The sequence below is a fragment of the Lutra lutra genome, chromosome 17 (genome assembly GCF_902655055.1).
Source record: "Lutra lutra chromosome 17, mLutLut1.2, whole genome shotgun sequence".
Classification (NCBI taxonomy): Eukaryota; Metazoa; Chordata; class Mammalia; order Carnivora; family Mustelidae; genus Lutra; species Lutra lutra.
Genome location: NC_062294.1, coordinates 60,108,317 through 60,130,028, shown reverse-complemented (window position 1 = coordinate 60,130,028; position 21,712 = coordinate 60,108,317). Strand labels below are relative to the sequence as shown.

Sequence of the window (21,712 nt, the reverse complement as noted above, 5' to 3'; positions counted from 1 at the left end):
CTGAGCCACCCAAGCGCCCCTCTGCCTCACTTTTGAAGCTGTCTTTAATTTCTATCCATTGTGTGTGTGGTTGGGGGTGGGTGAGATGGAGAACAGAATGGAGCTCTAACAGGATAAAGAGGGGAAAAGGTCTTAGTGGGAGACCTCACCTTCAACAGCAGGATGGCACGGAACACCTTGCAGTCTAGGCCCAGGGCCTCCTGGGACAGGGTGAAAGTCTCTGTGTTAAATCTTGGTCCTGGATGCCAGGACAGCCTGACAGGCCCAGAGCTTTGGACACTGGGTATTCCGTATGGCAATCTCTAGTTCTTCCTGGGCAGCAGGGGTTGGGTTCTTTGTTCCTGGGAATGTCCACGTTCCCCAGTAGAGTTGAGGGGCCGCTGTCTCCTGGGACCTGCCCATGAGTAAGGCCCCTAATGTCCAAAATCTATAGACAGGTTGGTTACATCACTGGATGTAAGATCTCCAAGGGCCAGGCAGAACCGTAAGCGGGTACAGGAACACCGGTTTTGAGGTGAGGGGTCAGGGAGACTGGCAAACCAGATGCTATGCTTGAGCCACATCATACCCACTCAATTCCATGTTCACACGGATGGCTTCCAGTCAGCCACGGTAGAATTTATACCACAAAAAAATGAACAAACAATAATCCTTTGAAAACAAAAAAACTGGGGGGAAAAAAAAAAAGCCCAGTTGACACTGTCTTTGGCCACAGGAGAGACTCAGCTCTGGAGATCTTAGAAGTCCTGTGTACTCTCATCTCATCCTCTAGCATGCGTACAGTGACCCTTCACGATGGGCATACCCAGCATATGCTGCTCACTGCCAGAGCAGATAACCTAAAGGTGGTGTGGGTTCCTGTAGTCTCCCTGGCTGGTCACTTCAGGGCCATCAGTGCCTAGGCAGGAATGCTGGGACTGTAGTCCCGGACTTTGGCAGCTCGGCCAATATTCCAGGTCACTGTGTTCATGGCCGCCATCATCTGCTGTTTTTTGCTGCCCCTGAGACGAGGCTGTCCCTGGGTACAAAGATCAGAGATGGTGGGATCAACATAGGGTTGCCCCCATTCTTGGGTTTTCCAAGAGTGAGAGATCCATATGTTTATGTGAAGCCTTTTGATTCTATAAATGTTGCAAACTTCTGAACAAAGTTTGTAAGTATATATGCGACCTCTCTATGTGGGCAACACGGAAGGGCTGCTTGGGGTTAGAGGGGAGTCCAGCAGAGCCAGTGGAGCTCAGGCCTGAAAGCAAACTGGGGCAGACACTCATTATCAGAACGCAATCCCTTTTATCCTGAATGGTCATCTGTGTGGAGACCTTGTAAAATGAAGTCTTCTGGAAAAGAATCCTGATTCGGAGAAATGCCCTGACCTGAACCTGACTCTGCTCTCCCCATCAGGGCTCTGTGCAAGGCAGCTGGCCTGCTATGCGTGCGTGTGTGCGTGCGTGCGTGCGTGTGTGCATACACATGTGCCAGAACAACGAAAACAAACCCCTTGTGGCTCTGAGTGTCTAAACACTGGGGATACTAATGTTCATCTTGACGCTATAGGAAGATTGTCTTGTGAACCAGCCACAGAAGGGGGCAGTGTCGAGAGTCAGAAGCAGGCCTTCTGATCATTTGAGCCCCAGATCCATTTAGTGCCCGAAGCCAAATGCCAAGTGGACTTCTGGGTTCCATTAACCAAAATAGGCCAAGGCAATTCGATAGGGAAAAAGATAATCTTCTCAACCAATAGTGCTAGAACAACTGCAGAGCCAGATGGAACAGCAAACCTCTAGGCTCACCCAAGTCATATGCAAAAGTCAACTCAAAGTTCATTACAGACACAAGCAATAAAACTTCCAGAAGAAAGCACACTGACCCTGGATTTGGTGGATTTCTGAAACATAACAAAAAACATGACAAGAAAAAAGATAAATCAATTGGACTGGATCAAAATTTTCAATTTTTGCTTTTCAGTAGTCACATCAGGGGGCACCTGGCTGGCTTAGTTGGAAGAGCATGCAACTCTTGATCTCAGGGTTGTGAGTTAAAGCCCCACGTTGGGTGTAGAGATTACTTAAATAAATGAAAACTTAAAAAGATGAAGAGGCTTCGGGAAGCCTGGGTGGCTCAGCCCGTTGGGTCTCTGCCTTTGGCTAGGGTGGTGATCTTGGGGTCCTGGGATCACCGCGCCCCTGCCCGCCCCACCCGCATAGGGCTCTCTGCTCAGCAGAGAGCCTGCTTCCTTTCCTCTCTCTCTGCTCAGCAGAGAGCCTGCTTCCTTTCCTCTCTCTCTGCCTGCCTCTCTGCCTACTTGTGATCTCTGTCAAATAAATAAACAAAATCTTTTTTTTTTTTAATTTTATTTATTTATTTGACAGACAGAGATCACAAGCAGGCAGAGAGGCAGACAGAGAGAGAGGAGGAAGCAGGTTCCCTGCTGAGCAGAGAGCCCGACGTGGGACTCGATCCCAGGACCCTGAGATCATGACCTGAGCCGAAAGCAGCGGCTTAACCCACTGAGCCACCCAGGCGCCCCAAATAAACAAAATCTTAAAAAAAAAAAAAAAAAAAAAGATTAAGAAGCTTCAATAGGCACATCAACAAAATGAAAATGCAATCCACACACTGGGAAAACTATCTGCAAAACAAATTCTGACAAAGGACCTGATCGAGAACATATGAAGAATTCACACAACCTAATAGGACAACCCAGTTTTGTTTTTTTTAAAGATTTTATTTATTTACTTGACAAAGAGAGAGACCACAAGTAGGCAGAGAGGCTGGCAGAGAGAGAGGGAGAAGCAGGCTCTCCGCTGAGCAGAGAGCCCGATGCGGGGCTCAATCCCAGGACCCTGAGATCACGACCCGAGCTGAAGGCAGAGGCTTAACCCACTGAGCCACCCGGGCACCCCAAGACAACCCAGTTTTTACAAATGGGCAAAAGTGACTCAAACACTCACTTCACTAAAGAAGATATATGAATGGCAAATAAGCACATGCCTTCTATATAAAACGTGTTACTATTTTTTTTTTAAGATCTTATTTTTAAGTAACCTGTATACCTAACCTGGAGCTTGAACTTCAAACCTCGAGGTCATGAGTTACATGCTCTACAGACTGAGCCAGCCAGGTGCCCCTAAAATTTGTTTTTATTAACGGTTCACAACACTCCCACAGGTATTCTAGAGATGGTGAGGTGGCCAAGAGCACAGAGTCTGGAGCTATGCGTTGTACATTTACGTACCCGCTAATAATGAGCTGTATGCTCTCAGACAAGTTACCACGTCTCTGTGCTTCAGTTTGCGCTATATTGAACTTGATGCTTTGAATGGCTGTGGCAGATGTGAAGGTCTGCAGGTACAGAAAAACTCTGTACACCATCACCCCACACAGACTCAGTCATCAAAGCAGTCATGGCTACCCCACAGATATGTCTCCACGTCACTCCACATTGCCAGTCTCCAATCCCTATTCCTCATACCCAGTGATTATCACTTAATACACCCACCTGGTTCTTAGATGAACACAGGAGGTAACCCCGCCTAAGAGAGTCTGGTGTCTAGAGGGCATGTCTTTTTAGCCCAGGGGGAGTGCTTCTTGTCATTGCTGCAGGGGGTGTCCCATGAAACATCCTCTCGAACAAGAGATCAGCAGCTCCTTCTGCATCGCTGTCAGGCTTTTAGACTCACTTCTCCCTTCACCAGGTGAGCTCTTGGTATCTGACTTAAAAGATTGAGAGCCTAGAATCTTTCAGCCTTTCCCAGAAGGGCACAGGATAGAAATGCAAATTAGGATATACACTGGAAAGGAAGAAGTTAAAGTGTCTTTTTTTTTTTTTTTTTAAGGTTTTATTTGTCAGAGAGAGAGCAAGAGCACAAGCAGGGGGACCGGCAGGCAGAGGGAGAAGCAGGCTCCCCACTGAACAGGGAGCCTGATGCAGAACACAATCCCAGGACCTGGGATCATGACCTAAGCCCATGGCAGATGCTTAACCGACTGAGCCACCTAGGTGTCCCCGAAGTTAAAAGTGTCTTTATTTGCAGATGACATGATCTGGGTGTAGAAAATCCCAAGGAATCCATTAAAAAGTATATATAAAAATAGGTATGAGGGGTACCTGGGTGGCTTAGTTGGGTAAGTGTCTGACTCTTGGTTTTGGCTCAGGGCTCAGCACTCAGTGTAGAGTACTCGTGAGAGTCTCTGTCCCCCTCTCCTGCCCCTGGGCCCCTCCCCCACCTCTATTCCTCTCTCCTGCTCTAAAAAAACATATATGTATATATGCAAATATATGCCATATGTATATATGCAACAAACAAAACAAAGCAGAGCTGCAAAGTTTCCCATACAAATGATCAAGTATGATTAATGAAGCAATTCCATTCATAGCAGCCTGAGAAAGAATGACATGAATAGGTCTAACAAAACAAGTGCAGTGCTCTGAAAACACTCTGAAAGCTATAAAACAGTGCTAAGAGAAACTGGTGAGAAACAGTCCATGCTCATGGATTAGCTGATTCAATGTTTTAAGATGATAGTGTTCTCCAAATTGAAATACAGACTCCATGCAATCCCTATCAAAACCACAGCTGACATCTTCAGTAGAAACTAACAAGCTGATCCTAAATTCACAAAAGACTTACAAGAGCCAAAATGCTTTTGACCAGGAACAAAGCCGGATTTACTTTACCTAATTTTAAAAATTTCTGTAAAGCTATAGTAATCAAGACAGTGTGGCACTGGCATAAAGACAGACACACAGATCTGTAGAACAGACTTAAGAGTACCAAAATAACTTTACTCAAGTGATTTTCTTTTCTTTTTTTTTTTAAGATTTCATTTATTTCTTTGACAGATGGAGATCACAAGCAGGCAGAGAGGCAGGCAGGGGCGGGGGAAGCAGGCTCCCCGCTGAGCAGAGAGCCCAACTCGGGGCTCAATCCCATGAACCCCGGGATCGGAAGGCAGAGGGCTTAACTCAATGAGCCACCAGGTGCCCCCAACTGATTTTCAATAAATACAATGTGGAAAGATGGTCTTTTCAACAAATAGTTCTTGGAAAATTAGGTACCTACATGCAAAAAGATGAATTTAGACCCTCACCTAACTACATGAAAGTTACCATGCAATGATCATAAATGGAAATATAAGAGCTAAAACTATAAAACTGACAAGAAAAAAATCAGAGAAAAATGTTGACTTTTAGTTAGGCAAATAATTTTTTAGATATGAAACCAGGAGACAATGTATAAAAGGAAAAACTAATAAATGAGACTACGGTGTCTAAATGGGGTGTCTCTCAATTGGATGGGGAACCCCAAATGCAAAGCAGAGATCGGGTGGAAATCAATGGCAGAGGAGATGAAAGAATTCACCTGAGGCAGAACAGAGGAGACGGAAGTTTAAACGGTGGACAGGTCAGCAGAGGAGTGGCTCTCAGCAATGACGCAGTGGGCAGGGGCTATTTTCAGTGTGGGGAGATGAGGAGGTTGGTGACATGTGGAATTCTCATTCTTGGTAACTGCCTGCTTGAAAGTAGTCCATTGGTCAGTTAGACCCTTGTATATACTTTTTTCTTTTTTTCAAGATTGATTTATTTATCTGAGAGAAAACACACGTGCACACGTAAGACCCCGGGGGGGAGGGGCAAAGGGTGAGGGAAAAGGAGAATCCTGAGCAGACTCCCCCTGAGCGCGAAGCCCCCATGTTGGGCTCAATCCCATGACCCTGAGATCATGACCTGAGCTGCAATCGAGAGTGGGATGCTCATCCGACTGAGCAACCCAGGCCTCCGGGGTCTATGGATATTGTGAGGTGGGTCACCCAGCGATCCTGTCGTGTTCAGCCAGGGAGTCACTGTGGGCTCTTTCTACATTCCATCACTTAGGCCTGTTTGCCTAAAAGCAGCCTCTACATAGAGACTTCATCAAAATGTAAAATACTGCTCTTCAAGGGACACCTGGCTGACTCAGTTGGTACAGCAAGTGACTCTTGGATCTCAGGGTTGTGAGTTCAAGCCCCATGTTGGCCTCAGAGCTTACATTAAAGAAAAAATAAAATATCCCTCTTCAAAAGATGTTATTAAGAAAATTAAAACAAGGGGCGCCTGGGTGGCTCAGTGGGTTAAAGCCTCTGCCTTTGGCTCAGGTCATGATCCCAGGGTCCTGGGATTGAGCCCCGCATCGGGCTCTCTGCTCAGCAGGGGGTCTGCTTCTCCCTCTCTCTGCCTGCCTCTCTGCTTACTTGTGATCCATCTGTCAAATAAATAAATATATCTTAAAAAAAAAAAAAAAGGTTTTGGGGCACCTGGGTGGCTCAGTGGTTAAAGCCTCTGCCTTCAGCTCAGGTCATGATCTCAGGGTCCTGGGATCGAGCCCCACATCGGGCTCTCTGCTCACAGCAGGGAGCCTGCCTCCTCCTCCTCTCTCTCTCTGCCTGCCTCTCTGCCTACTCAAGATCTGTCAAATAAATAAATAAATAAATCTTTAAAAAAAAAAAAAAGATTTAAAAAAAAAAATTAAAACAAGCCACAGACCAAGAGGAAATAAATACGGAGTCTTAATACAGAATATATAAAGAATTTGTGCAACTCAATGATAAGAAGACAACCCAAGTAAAAATGAACAGAAGATGTGAATGGACATTTTATCAAAGAAGATAGATAGTTAAAAAGTACATGAAAAGATGCCTGACGTCATTATTCATTAGGAAAACTTAAGTTAAAAACCCCTTGTGGGACGCCTGGGTGGCTCAGTTGGTTGGGCAGCTGCCTTCGGCTCAGGTCATGATCCCGGCATCCTGGGATCGAGTCCCGCATCGGGCTCCTTGCTTGGCGGGGAGCCTGCTTCTCCCTCTGCCTCTGCCTGCCATTCTGTCTACCTGTGCTCGCTCGCTCTCCTCTCTCTCTGACAAATAAATAAAATCTTTAAAAAAAAAAAAAAACCCTTGAGATGGGACGCCTGGGTGGCTCAGTTGGTTGGACGACTACTTTCGGCTCAGGTCATGATCCCAGAGTCCCGGGATCCAGTCCCGCATCGGGCTCCCAGCTCCGCGGGGAGTCTGCTTTTCCCTCTGACCTTCTTCTCGCTCATGCTCTCTCTCACTGCCTCTCTCTCAAATAAATAAATAAAATCTTAAAAAAAAAAAACAACCCTTGAGATTACTGTTTGATGGGTACAGAGTTTTAGTTTTGGAACACGAAAAAGCTAGAGAGAGGTATTGGGGGATAGCTGTACAACTGTGTGAATTTAGTTAATGTCATTGAATTGTCCACTTAAAAATAGAAGTTTTATGTGTATTTTACCACAATTTAAAAAAATCCATTGAGATACCATTTCACCCTCACCGGGATGCAACACCAAGTGTTGGCAGGAAGGCGGAGAAAACAAACAGTCCTACAGTGCTGGTGGGAATATAAAATGGTAGAGACAGTTTGGAAAACAGTTTGGCAGTGAAGAGATAAACATGAACTTAACACAGGACTTAGCAGTTCCACTCCTAGGAATTGTCAGGCAGGAAGACCTTACTCTGCCCTATGGTCCTTCTAACTGGACTTAGAATCAAACTGACATGATACAGATTATCAAGAGAAAATCAAATTTAATGGGCATACATACAGGGAATCAACAGACAGGAAATTCCGAAGACAGTGAGGCAACATGAAGCTTATGTGAGCTGAGGGCAGAGGTCTAAGGATATGAAGCGGAGAAAGCCCTTCAGCAAGAAGTTGAAAGGAGAGATTTGGAAATACAAGGTTGCTCTATTACGCAGATAAATTCCTTAAGTAAAGGGGAGTCTCTGTTCATAGCTCTCTTCCTATTACAGGCTCTCCTTCCCCATGTAAATTAGGCAGTTGTGGGAAAGGCAGAGAGCTTTTCCTGCATCTGCTGGTTTTGTTTTTTGTTTTTTAAGATTTTATTTATTTATTCGAGAGAGAGTAGGAGCAGGGAGGAGAGAGAGAAAGAGGCTCCCTGCTCAGCAGGGAGCCTGATACGGGGCTTGATCCCAGAGTCGGGTGCCATGACCTGAGCGGAAAGCAGACGCTCAACCCAACTGGGCCACCCAGCGTTCTGATTATTCCTTTTTTTCTTTTAAGTAGGCTCTATACCCAGTGCAGAAGCCAACTGCCTCACAATCAGAGATCAAGACCTGAGCTGAGATCAAGAGTCACACGCTGAGCCACCCAGGTGCCCCTTGATTACCTTTAAAGCAAAATAATCTTTATGCCAAAGTGGCCCATCTTGGGGAAGCCTGTCCTTGACTCCTAAGAATCCACCCAAGCAAAATGAAAACATATGTCTCCACAAAGATTTGTAAGCAAAATGCCTACTAGCATCATTTATAATAGCCAAGAACTTGAAACAATTCAAAATCTGTCAGTTAGGGGCGCCTGGGTGGCTCAGTGGGTTAAAGCCTCTGCCTTCGGCTCAGGTCATGATCCCGGAGTCCTGGGATCGAGCCCCACATCGGGCTCTCTGCTCGGCGGGGAGCCTGCTTCCTCCTCTCTCTCTGCCTGCCTCTCTGCCTACTTGTGATCTCTGTCTGTCAAATAAATAAATAAATCTTAAAAAAAAAAAAAATCTGGGCGCCTGGGTGGCTCAGTGGGTTAAGCTGCTGCCTTTGGCTCAGGTCATGATCTCAGGGTCCTGGGATCGAGTCCCACATCGGGCTCTCCGCTCAGCAAGGAGCCCGCTTCCCTCTCTCTCTCTCTTTCTCTCCCTGCCTCTCTGTCTACTTGTGATCTCTCTGTCAAATAAATAAATAAAATATTAAAAAAAAAAAATCTGTCAGTTAATGATGGATAAATAAACCGTGGTGTATCCATACAAAGGAATATTATTCAGCAATAAAATGGAAGAAAATTCTGATATTTACGAATAACATGCACAACCTCAAGAACATTATGCTCAGTGACAGAAACGAGACACGAAGAACTACATACTACATGATTCCACTGATACGAAATATCCAGAAAAGGCAAAAGTATAGAAACATACGTAGATTAGTGGTTGCTAGGGGCTGGGGATGGGAGTGGATTTGGGCTATAAAAGTGTCCAAAGGAACCTTCTGAGGCGATGGGAATGGGTAAGATAATAATGGCTGTACAACTCTATACATTTACGAAAAGTCATTAATAGTGCACTTATAACGGGTGTGTTTTACACTATGTAAACTAACCCTCGATAAAGCCACTTAGCAAACAGGACTTTTCATTCTCACAGTCCTGGAGTTCCTGACCGCATGGTGATAACCAGAGTATCCAGCCCACTAGAAGATGACAGGAAAGCATGAAACACTGGTTAGGCGTACAGCTCTGGGAGCTACACAGATCCTTAAGACGCCCTGCAAACCTTCATCTTGCAAGGACCCAGACATGAAAATGGTGTGCCTGGCATGTCCTATCTGTCCACTCAGTGTTCTTTACCCATTAACGGTACTCATTTCCTTGGTCCTATCTGTCCACTCAGTGTTCTTTACCCATTAACGGTACTCATTTCCTTCTCACACAAACACAAGTGGGTGATATATTGCTAGGGTGTGGCCTTCAGGGGGCCTCCTTTAAACACTGCTGAGATGGGAAGGACAGTCCCTGAAACACCGACCATCAGACCAACCACTGCCTTTCCTAGGCGAACTCCAGGTCCAAAGCTTCAGAACACACAGGCTTCATTCTTTGCCAGGGAACATGGGTACAAAGGCCAACTGAGTCACATCTGGACCGAGATGAGCCATGACTTGCTGCTGTGCCCTCTGTGAGGTGCTACAGGGGCCCTGACAACCAACCTATGAACACCTCTGTCATGTTCTCTATGCACTCCTGCTAAACAGGAGTCTAACATCAGAGGTGAATTAACTGGTGATAAATGCATTATCAAATGGCCCAGAGCAGTGTGAGGTCCTGGTACCAGAGCTGGGTGATGACAGCAATGCATAAGAACTGTTAGCAGGACCTGAAGCAGCTCGATGAAGGCATCAGGGATGTCAAAGGCAGACTTCACAAGGTCCATAAACAATGGGAAATTTACCCAGAAGCCCTCCAAAAGCTATCCCATCAGGCCCTTTGCTTAGAGCAGGAGTCCATGCCAAATTCAGTCATGGGTGAGCACCGTGATACCACTTCAGTGGATGCCGGGTCACCGCCATCTCTCCAGGGGAAGGCAAGCAGGGAACAGGGACTGCTTCTGCTGAGCAACAGGAGGGGACCATCAAACACAGAAGGGCTTTTCCCACAGAACCCAGCAGTACAACAAGTGGTCTCAAAGTCCAGGTGGCCCCTACAGGCTTCCCCACACACAGGGCAGTCAGAGTGTCTCTTCAGGTAACGTTCTTCTATACAAGGTCCAACTTGTGGCTGAAGGCTACTAGGTAGGGTCCTTCTCAGGTATTAATTCTTTTGTATTGAACAAAGTTTGTAAAATAGGTTGATTATTTAAAATAAAATGTTTTTTAAAAAAGAAAAGGGCAGTGGAAGACTACATTCACTGCTCTCAAATGGCTTTTTTCTACTGAAGTTGTTGGTGTTGACAGGGCAGGAGCCGTGGCCAACAGCTCTCCCGGGCTGGCTGTACACACAGGAGCTTTCTCCAGTTAATATTTCTACGCAGAACACGGCAGGAGCTGCAGCTTTTTGCTCTCCTACTCCCTATACTCACTCACAATGCACTAATTTGCTGCAAAACTGGATTCAATCTTGTGAGAGGCGGCTTTCCAACATCAGCTGTACTCATTATGCCTTTCTTCAATAAGGATCATGGGAAACAGGTTCAATATTTTCTTGAAAGTTACTGCATTTCTACAACTGTTCTCTGACATGAATCTCTTGGTGCTAACAAGAATGGAGCTCTGGACGTAGATGCCCACATTCTCTGCACTTGGGTCCTTTAGTGCAAGGGGGAAATGGAAAGTTTCACTCAAGCCTGGGCCATACTCAGTGCCTTTATAAAGGCTTTCTCAAGGAGAACATTCTGGTGGTCAAAAGGAATAGAGCTCTGGCTGGAGGTTTTCTCATTTTACCACACTCACAACATTTGAAGATGTGAATGTACTCCTGCTTTCTCAGGATGGAGGCAAAGGTGAGAACCTTCCCACCTTCCTGACGTACTTGGGATTTTTTTTCCCATTCTGAAACATTTTTGGTGACTGAACACCTCTCCAGACACCATACATTTACTGGGTGTCTCTTCAGTGTTAGTTCTCTGTGGGTCAGCAAAATGTCGAGCTGGTAGGGCCTGGCGATAGGCAGGGGCTGTGCGGTGAGGGTGGTCCGGCCACTGACACTGCATCTACCTTCCTTTGAGGGAACAAGCAGTCTCATGGAGGAACAAATTTTCAAGAACTACTTAAAGATGTATCAGCTCAGGACATGTTAAGGGGAGGCCACTGGTGGGGGACCTGACCAGAAGAGGGGAGAAGTAGAAAAGCTGTAAGGCAAAGGACACAGAAGGATCAGCCAGGGGACAAGAGTCAAGGGAAAGGAGAATGGAGTGTCAGAAAGGGATCAGAACAATAGAAAAGAGGCATGGCTACTCACTTTGGGACCAGGGGAACAGAGGACATAGGTCAAGTACCAAATGAGAGATGAGCCCACTGCTACAGTCCCTCCCACAACAGTTTCGTGCTGACCAGGACTGGTCCTCCATGGGCCTCTCTGGTCAAGAAATGATTCAAGCTGCCCTGTCCAGGTCTCCTTGCCAAGTTCAACTTGGGTGACCACATTTAGGGTAGTGCAGACAGTCATTCTTAGATGGGATCAAGTGGTTTGTGAGAGGTCAGCCCCATGTCAGGGGATTTACCCATGACAGAGCAAGAGGGGTGAGGATCGCTATGCATCTAGAGAACGGAACCTCACGAAACGAAGAACCAGAAAATATCTCAGCAGAAAAGCTCATTGTCCCCATAATCAATGACCATGTCAATGCTCACGTGTCATCACAGGGACTGACAAGGCAGAAAACTTGCTGGTGGGGTTTTTTTCCCTGACAGAGGGGACAGAAAAGCAACAGGCCCTGATGGGGTCTCTTGGCCAGATAATAACCAAGCTTGATGTGATCTCCTATGCGGGTTGTGATTTTTTTTTTTTAAGATTTTTATTTATTTCTTTGACAGACAGATCCCAAGTAGGTGGAGAGACAGGCAGAGAGAGAGAGAGGAGGAAGCAGGCTCCACGCTGAGCAGAGAGCCCGATGTGGGGCTCGATCCCAGGACCCTGGGATCATGACCCGAGCAGAAAGCAGAGGCTTTAACCCACTGAGCCACTCAGGCGCCCTGGGTTGTGATATTTTTGACCCTTAACCATGATAAAAAGGTCCCAAGACAAAGAGTTCAGGTTGCTTATGCAGCAGTCTGGGAGAAGAGGTATCAAACACGGGCCAGCATCAGGACCAGCAGCACAACCCACGGGGAACGCACTGGCCTAACCTGGTGAGGACAGGACCATGCCATGGTAGTAGCCCCACTGTGCCTTATGAAGGAGCCCCACTTTTTCTAAGAGATATGTAGCCTTCTCCTTAAAGGTCAACGGGCTCTGCAATACCAGGCCAGGGAGCAGATGGCTGTGAGCCCTGGGCATGGGACCTGGGGCCCCAGTCTGTCCTGCCAGCCACCTCCCCTTATGTCTCCCAAACCTTGTTCCCTGACATGCCTGCTCACCCTCTAAGGGTGGGCCGTCCTCCTGGATGCGCACTCTCCCCAGATCCACTGGTCTTTGGACAGCGCTTCTCTTTTTTTGGCACCCATGTCCTCCACCTAGCCACTGGTCCTTCCTGGACACCCCACATTCGCCTCAGGGCCATTCATCTGTAACCACAACTCAAGACTCTCCTTCCAAAATGCCATTCTCGGGCCCTTCCTTGAACCACAGCCTGGCATGGGAGGCCAAACCAGAACTCCCTTTGTGTTCACAGTACATATGTCACCCACACTCAGAGGTCTCCAGACAATTCGGACTCTACCTCTACAAAATCTAACTGCTAATCTTCCCCAAAACATCCTCCTCCTTTGGGACCATCTCAACGAGCAGTAGTACCTCATTCCTTCTAAACCCTTGGGATGGTCCTTTATCTGCCACTTACATTCAGTCCTCACATCCACCACAAAAACCCATCAACTCCATCTTGAAAATCTAACCGAAATATGATCGCTTCTTTCACTTCTCCTACTTCTGCCCTGCACAGGCCACCGCCGCAACGGTCCCGACGAATGCTGCCGCAGCATCCTCATGAATCTTCCTGTTTTCAGCCTGGCCACAACCCCTCTCCCACCAGCGCGCTCACTTAGTATGTCTACTGGGTATTCATTGGGATACTCTCAAAATCCTACAACAGATCATGGACATCCCTCTTCTACTAAAAAATTTCCATGACTCCTAGCACTCCTCTCACGCTCTTGGCTCCTTGCAGTGGAAGACGGAGCTTTCCTGAATGTTCTCGGGTCGGTCTTACCTCTGAGTCGTTGCACATGCAGATCCCTCTGCCTGCGTCCTTTGTATCTCACGACACTAGGTTCTGGGATGAAGACCCGGCCCCTGCGAACGCTCCATCGTCCTGAACGTCAAGGCCCGCAGTTCAGTCGGGGACTAGGACACTGGGACTGAGTCCAGCCGGGTGGGGGCCAGGACACGATTCTTCAGCCGTGACTGCTCGATACGCTCACTCATCACGCCCGCAGGACCAGGGAGCCTCCTGGACACAGGCCACAACCTGACAGCAAGGTCCCTCAGCCACACCGGACAAAACGGCAAGCGGACAAAGAAATGGCCGGATCCCGGAAGTGGCGACCGGAAGACCTCGGCTGTGTCGGAAACGCCCCTAGCCCATCATTGGCCAGAGTCCGGACGGCGCGCTCAGAGGGATACACTGAGGAAACACTCGGTGAGGGGCTTTCTGGGTAATGTAGTTCGCGTCGCGGGAGCAGGGACATGTCGGGCGTGGGTCCCGATCACCTCGGCAACGACCCAGCGGCGCGGCGACTGGCTCCGGGACCTAGAGTCTTAGCGGGCTGCGGGCCTGGAGCCCCTGCTTGCTCAGGGTCTGGGCGTTTCTGTGTGAGCAGCTGAGGTTGGGGCGGGACTTCCGTTGTCGCCACTGCATTCCTCAATTCGCGGTTGGTGGGGTGCTTGGCAGGTGGCCCCTGGGACCAGAGATGAGGGTAGGGAAGTACCGGGACTGTCACCACTCCACTGCACGCACTTTTCCCCCTCCGCTAACGGCTCCTCCTTCCTGAGCCTTGGTTTCCCCGGATGCAGAACGGAGGTAACAACCCCCCCGCTTCGCCTTCGTCCCACGGTCTCCGGATGCAGTTCCCAGGTCCCTGGGTGCATGCTATGCTGGGGAAGACTAAGCCCCTTAGTGCGACCGTCAGCCCGCGGTCACCCCGGACAGTGGGGATTTGAAGCTTTGGATTAGCCCTCATTGCTTGTCCCTGTCGCCGCCTCGCACCGTCCCGCCCAAACCACAGACTGACCAGGACAGCAGCGTCGCAGATGGACCCGGGTCAGGTGAGTGGAGGGTGTCCCAGCCCCTTACCCGCTGGGATCCCAGTCCTGATCCTGTACCGCCTGTACGGGGAAGAGTGGTGTCCTGGACTCTTCACCTACACTTGAGTCTGGAAGCCAGAGAGTCACTTCTCCTAGCATCCAAAATCCAGGCCGGAAGTTATATGGAGGGGTTCAGTGTTAGTTTGCAACCTCCTCCAGAGCTTCCCTGCTGTAATCTGACACTGAGCCTGTAGGTGGAGGGCAGGGAGAGAGTGAAGAAAGAGGCAGGTCACTCCAGATTCGTAGGTTGCAGGTTAAATAAGCAAGGGCAGGTACACAGCAAGCTTGCGTTGGACAGCCACAAGAAGAGTAGACCTCCACATTAGCCCACTGAATCATAAATTTATACAGAGACCTTAACTTGGTTCAGTCACGGATACCACCCAGATGGTTTCAGCACCACATCACAATCTCAAGGCTATGTCCCTGAGGGAATTTCTGGGAGGGGGTAAGAATACACATTCCAAGGACTGGAGGTGAGGACAAGCCTTGATTGCCCAGGTCCAGCTCATGCGTGGGTCATCTGGCAGTCACATCCTCTTGATGACCTCCCCTGACATTCACATTTCTGGAATCCTATGGGATAAGGTCTGGAAGGGTGTCCCAGGCACAGGGACCAGGATGTGCAAATTTCTTGGAGGTGAGTATAGGATGAAAATGTTCAGAGAACTACAGGTCTGTATTATGTCTGGTGGACAAAGAGAGCAGGAGGACAGGTATTGGCCTGGAATGGCAAGCTGAGGAGCTGTCTCTATTTATAGAGTGTGGTGGGAGTGTGGAAAGTTTAGAGCAGAGAAGGGAGGTGTTCTGACTCAGGCCTTTTTTTTTTTTTTTTTTTTTTTTTTTTTTAGATTTTATTTATTTGACAGAGAGAGAGACAGTGGGAGAGGGAACACAAGCAGGGAGAGTGGGAGAGGCAGGCTTCCCACCAAACAGGGAGCCCGACAAGGGGCCCGATCCCAAGACCCTGGGATCATGACCTGAGCCAAAGGCAGACACTCAACCACTAAGCCACCCAGATCCCCTGACTCAGGTTTTAATAAGCTACCTCTGGATGCTGAATGGAGAACAGATTTGGTCAGGGGGCGGTGGAGGTGGGGCTGGAGGTAGGACGACCACTGAGTCTTCCATTGAGTGACTGCAGTAGTTCAGGTGTATGTGCTTTTAGGCCAAAGGTAGAAGTAGGAGAAATTGTTGGCTCTTGAACTTTTTAAGAAGGGTGGACTAGATTTCCTGATGTAACACAGTGAGATATGAGGGTTGACCCAGATAGATAGATGTGGAAGTTAGAGTGAGTAGATATCAGAGGGAAGATAAAGAGTTGGGTTTGGGCCATATGGTATTTGAGGTATCTGACAGACTTCCAAATTAAGGTATCAAGTATGCTTTATTTCAAGTCCAGGCTGGAGACATCCAACGGATGAAGACTTCTGTGTGGATATGATGTGTGGCTGTGGTGAATGGTGACCAGGCCTCTGATGAGAGACTAGACATGAAGCATGAAAGTAACAGAGGTAGGATGACAGTGGGGCCTGAGGTAGGACTGGTTTACCGCTCTACAACTCATCAGGTTTTTGTGGCCACCCTCCTTGGGGTCTGAGGGTGGGGGAGGGGGTGTCTGGCTGGAGAATAATCAGGGGCAGAAAAGGTCAGTGTAACCTAAGAGTCCCTAAGCGAGGGATAGGGGACAGTAGGTCTGGGATTTGTCTACTAGGAAGAGTGAGAACAGCTTTGACAGGTGAAGGGACACCATGAGGGGACAAGGATAGAGGTGGAAGAGAGCAGGGGTGTTTAAGATCTACTCATGGTTCTGGGGATCTGAAGGCTGAAGTAACAGGGCTAGGAGGGGAGGCATTAACTAGAAGTGATGGCTGTTTCTGGAAGTCGTGTTTTTTGGAGATCCAGGCAGGCCAGGCTGTGTTGGATCCTGGTTGCCTTTGTTGGGTGTGCTGTGCGCATAGTGGGATATAGGGATTTAGGGAGATGCCTGTGGTGTGGACGGGGGGAGGGGGGCTAGATATGATGATGGTGTAGTCCAAAGAATGACATGTACAAGGTAAGGGAATGTGAACCAGTGTGCCCAGGGCCCTGGTACTAGAGGCTTAAGGGAGAAAAGAGAGTCTGAATTTTTTTATACTTGCGAAGTGTGATCTGGAGAGACAAGAGACACAACACGAGAGAGTTTGTTTACCTTGGGGAGGGGTTCCTGGCCAGTCCAGCGCTCAGACAGCAACTGTCTGCCCACCTGGCTTGTGTTCCTCTGGATTGGGTTGGCCTGGATACAGTGACCAGTGGGACTACAAGGAGAGAGGGACACCAGTGGTGTCAGGGCCTCTCATGTCCTCCAAGGTGGGGGACTGAGGAGGAAGAGGAGCTGCAGGTGAGTGAGGGGAAGAGGACCGAGGGGGTCACAAGAAGAGGATGTGCCAGAAGTAGGTGTGGCAGCACTCTGAGTCATAGGTCAAGGGCCTGCATCCATTTAACTATTTTGTTTTTCAGCCCATCCATTGGTGCCTTGGCTTAGGTGTCCTGTCATTGCAGAGCCCAGTGACCTTTGAAGATGTGGCCGTGTACTTCTCCAGGGAGGAGTGGGGGATTCTTAATGTAAGCCAGAGGCACCTGTACCACAGTGTGATGCTGGAGAACTTTGAGCTCATGACCTCACTTGGTAAGGCCTTTCTGCCTGGCCCAGCATGGTGACCAGCTTCTGCCCTTTTACCTTTTTCTCACAGAAAGATTTCTGTTCGCCCCATAGCTGGACCCAAGGCACTGGTTCTTTGCAGGTTTCCTATTACAGATCTTGTGGGTGCTGGGACTGGGCTGTGTGCATTCTCCATGTCTCTCTCAACAGCCTCATGAATAGTCCCAATAGCTCTTGCCCAGGGGCCCCGTGGGGGCAAAAGTTGGGGATCAGGCACCTGTCGTCTGCCTGATGGATCCAACTAAGCTTGACCAATCCTGGCTGGAGGATCCATTGTGGGGGACACCTAGATTCTTTTCCTTCCCTCATGAGACTTAAAAAAAAAAAAAAAAATTTCATTGAGATATACCATACAGTTCATACTTTGAAGTGTATAGCTCAGTGATTTTTAGTGTATTTGCACAGTTGTATAAATACCACCATAAACTAATTTTAGAACATTTTTATCACCTAAAGAGAAAATGTGCCCATTAACATTCCTGCCGCATCCTCCTTCAGCTGTTCTCTCTCAGCCTTAGGCAACTGCTAACATACTTTATGACTGTGTACGTTTGCTTATTTAGACATTTCATACAAACAGAATCACACAGTATGTTTTTCCATGAATGGCGTTCACTTAGCATAATATATTTGAGGTCATCCATGCTGTAAAACATGTCAGGACTGCATTCCATCTTACGGCCAAATAACATTCTGCTGTGGAGCTGTACCATGGTTTGTTTATTCGCTCGTCAGTTGGTTGGGCATTTGTTTTGTTTCCACTTTTCGGGTGTTAAGAAAAATGTTGCTATGAACATTCAAGTACAAGGTTTTGCATAAGTATGTTTTCATTTCTTTTGGGTAGATAAATAGAAATGGGATTGCCACACTGTTTTCCAAATTGGCAGCTCTGTTGTATAGCTCCACAGCAGTGTATGAGCATTCCAACTTTTGTACTTCCTTATCAATATTTGTTGTCTGTTTTCCCATAGATAGCCTAGGTGGTGTGAAGTGGTTTTGATATGCATTTCTTTTTTTTTTTTTTAAGATTTTATTTATTTATTTGACAGACAGAGATCACAAGTAGGCAGAGAGGCAGGCAGAGAGAGAGAGGTGGAGGCAGGCTCCCCGCGGAGCAGAGAGCCCGACGCGGGGCTTGATCCCAGGACCCTGGAATCACGACCTGAGCCGAAGGCAGAGGCTTAACCCACTGAGCCACCCAGGCGCCCCTTGATATGCATTTCTTTAATGACCAATGGTGTTGAGCAACTTTTCATGTGCTTACTGGTGTGCATGCGCACACACACACACATCATTTGTCCTTCTCTTTGTCCTCGACTTTAGTAAGGCCTCCTTTATTCTGTGGCTTGGTTAGGTCCTGTCTTGCACAGTAGGCTCTTCACTCTTATTCTGGGCCCTTGGCCTGTCAACATCCCTTGGACCCATTCCTGTATATCTCAGCCATATAGTTCTAATGAAGTTACCCTTTCCACCAAGTGGAACACTCAGTTTGCCAGAAACTTCTTTGCTTTCAGGTTGTTGGGATGGAGTGGAAGGTAAAGGGGCCCATTCCAAGCAGAATACTTCTGTAGAAGGGATGTCACAGGTCAGGATCCCCAGTGCAAATCCTTCTACCCAGAAGGCTGACACCTGTGATATGTGTGGCCCATTCTTGAAAGACATTTTGCACCTGGATGAACATCAAAGAACATATCCTGAGGAGACCCTCTATACATGTGGAACATGTGGAAGAGAATTTTCGTTCAGTGCAAACCTTCACCAGCACCAGAAGGAGCTCAGTGGAGAAAAACCCTTCAGATGGGACAAGGATAAGGACTCACATGTGGAAAATCTTACAGTTCACCTGTCTTCACTTGTGGGGAAGCCCTTACTTGTGGAAAAGGTGGTAAGGATGCCTTGGAGAGCCATGACCTCTTCCAGCACTCAACCACTGACAGCAGCAGGAAGCCACAAAGGAGCACAGAGTGCAGGGAGACCTTTTCACACAACTCTAATCTTGAGCAGCTCACAGAAGTCCATACCACACAGAAGCTCTTTAAGTGCAGCAACTGTGGAAAAGCCTTTCAGAAGACCTCCACTCTCCTCAACCACCTGAGAACTCACTCTAAAGAGACACCATTTAGATGCCCAACAGTTGGAAATTCCTTAGAGGAATCAACCCTTAGAGGAAAATCAACCCTTGTTAATCACCAAAAATGTCATGATCAGGAAACATGTCATGTGTGTAAAGCATGTGGGAAGACCTTCAGTCACCCTTCTAAACTGAGGAAACAGCAGAAATTTCACACTGGAGTAAAATATTATGAGTGTGGTGATTCTGGGAAAACCTTCCAACACAAACTCACACTTGTTCATCACCAGAGAATTCACACAGGAGAAAGGCCTTATGAGTGTAGTGAATGTGGGAAAGCCTTTAGTACCAGGTCACACCTCGGCATGAGAAAGTTCACACTGGAGAAAGGCCTTTTGAGTGCAGCAAATGTGGAAGAGCCTTCAGCCAAAGCTCCAATTTCCTTCGGCACCAGAAAGTTCACACTCAAGTGAGACCTTATGAGTGCAATCAATGTGGTAAAGCCTTCAGCCGCAGCTCTGCCCTCATTCAGCACTGGAGAGTTCACACTGGAGAAAGGCCTTACGAGTGCAGTGAGTGTGGAAGAGCTTTTAACAATAACTCCAACCTTGCACAGCACCAGAAGGTTCACACTGGAGAACGGCCTTTTGAGTGCAGTGAATGTGGTAGAGACTTTAGCCAAAGCTCCCACCTCCTTCGACATCAGAAAGTTCACACTGGAGAACAGCCTTTTGAGTGCACCAAATGTGGGAAAACCTTCAGCAATAGTTCCACACTCATTCAGCACCAGAAAGTACATACTGGGCAAAGGCCTTATGAATGCAGCGAATGTAGAAAGGCCTTCAGCCGCAGCTCCAGCCTGATTCAGCACTGGAGAATTCACACTGGGGAAAGGCCTTATGAGTGCAGTGAATGTGGGAAAGCCTTTGCTCACAGTTCTAGTCTCATTGAGCATTGGAGAGTTCACACAAGAGAAAGGCCTTATGAGTGCAGTGAGTGTGGGAAATTCTTTAGCCAGAACTCCATTCTCATTAAACATCAGAAAGTTCACACTGGAGAAAGGCCTTATGAGTAAAGTGAATGTGGGAAATTCTTTAGCCGAAAGTCCAGCCTCATTTATCACTGGAGAGTTCACACTGGAGAAAGGCCTTATGAATGCAGTGAATGTGGGAGAGCCTTCAGCAATAACTCTCACCTGGTTCGTCACCAGAGAGTTCACACACAAGAAAGGCCCTATGAGTGCAGCCAATGTCGGAAAGCCTTTAGTGAAAGATCTACACTTGTTCAACACGAGACAGTTCACACCAGAGAAAGGACTTATGAATGTGGCCACTGTGGGAAAATCTTCAGCCGCCTCTGCAATCTTGCTCAGCATAAAAGGATTCATACCTGAAAGGAACCTTATGGAGATGGTCCTTCTGAGATGATCTTCAGCCAAGTCAAACTTCATGCAGCAGAATACCCACAGAGAGGTTACCTGGATGTACCACTAGTGTGGAGAAGGCTTCAGAAGGTACTCTGCCCTTTCTGAGCAGCTCTGGACTGAACTCTCTCCCCTCTGGAGCATAAACCCCTTTCCAGCCTGCCTGGATCCAAATATTTGAAGCAGTCATCTACATATGCAGGAAGAAAACAGAGCCCTGTGCTTCCCTTCCCCTTTCGTGGAGGGAAACAGGATTGTCTTGGGCCTACTGGAATGGATTCATTCCCATTGCCTCTGAAATGGTTAGGAAGTGAATTAACCCCATGCTGGTCAAGGGCCTCGAGGGATGTCCAGTTTGGGCTTCTCAGAAAGATGCCCATTCCTCATGGATATTGTCATGTCTGCATGTAACCCCAATTATGTGTCCAATGAGCCCACACATCACCCTCCCCTGGAACTGCTTATCTTGGTCTTCTCTATTCTGCATGATAATAAAGACCAAGTAACCAAGTCTTTTTTTTTCTTTTCTTTTCTTTTTTTTTTTTTTTTTTTTTAAGAGAGGGATGGAAGGGGCAGAGGGAGAGAAAGAATCCTGAGCAGGCTCCATGCCCAGCGTAGAGCCTGACTCAGGGTCAAAATCACAACCCTGAGATCATGAACTGAGCTGAAATCAAGAGTGCTTAACTGTATGAGATCCAAATGCCCTGATCAAGTCACCTTTATTTATTTTAGATTTTATTTATTTATTTGACAGAGCACAAGCAGGGGTTGTGGCAGACAGAGGGAGAGGGAGAAACAGGCTCCCTGATGAACAGAGAGCCTAACGTAGGGCTGGATCCCAGGACCCTAGGATCATGACCTGAGCTGAAGGCAGATGCTTAACCAACTGAGCCATCCAAGTATGTCTCACATCAGCTTTATTCTTGGGGGGTTTGGTGGAGTAGGCTGAAAAAAGTGGGTAGAGTGAGGGGTGGCTAAGACAGGGCACGAAGCACC

At 47.7% G+C, this 21,712-nt stretch overlaps 2 protein-coding genes across 2 annotated transcripts in view; one reads left to right on the top strand and one right to left on the bottom strand.

The window, feature by feature from the left end:
• The window catches only part of LOC125089021 (zinc finger protein 324A-like), a 34,341-nt gene extending 20,581 nt beyond the window's left edge, over window positions 1–13,760 (bottom strand). The window contains exon 1 of the mRNA XM_047710776.1: window positions 13,428–13,760. Within this exon, the coding sequence (XP_047566732.1) occupies window positions 13,428–13,445 (18 nt within the window). The 5' untranslated portion in view covers window positions 13,446–13,760. The remainder of the gene's footprint in view (window positions 1–13,427) is intronic.
• Window positions 13,761–13,828: 68 nt separating this feature from the next.
• On the top strand, window positions 13,829–20,686 carry ZNF132 (zinc finger protein 132). Its single transcript, XM_047710745.1, is given in 6 exon segments — window positions 13,829–14,237; window positions 14,443–14,482; window positions 17,021–17,189; window positions 18,737–19,080; window positions 19,083–19,650; window positions 19,653–20,686. Coding segments are annotated over 5 exon segments (2,130 nt in total). The 5' UTR covers window positions 13,829–14,237; window positions 14,443–14,467.
• The last annotated feature ends 1,026 nt before the right edge of the window (window positions 20,687–21,712 follow it).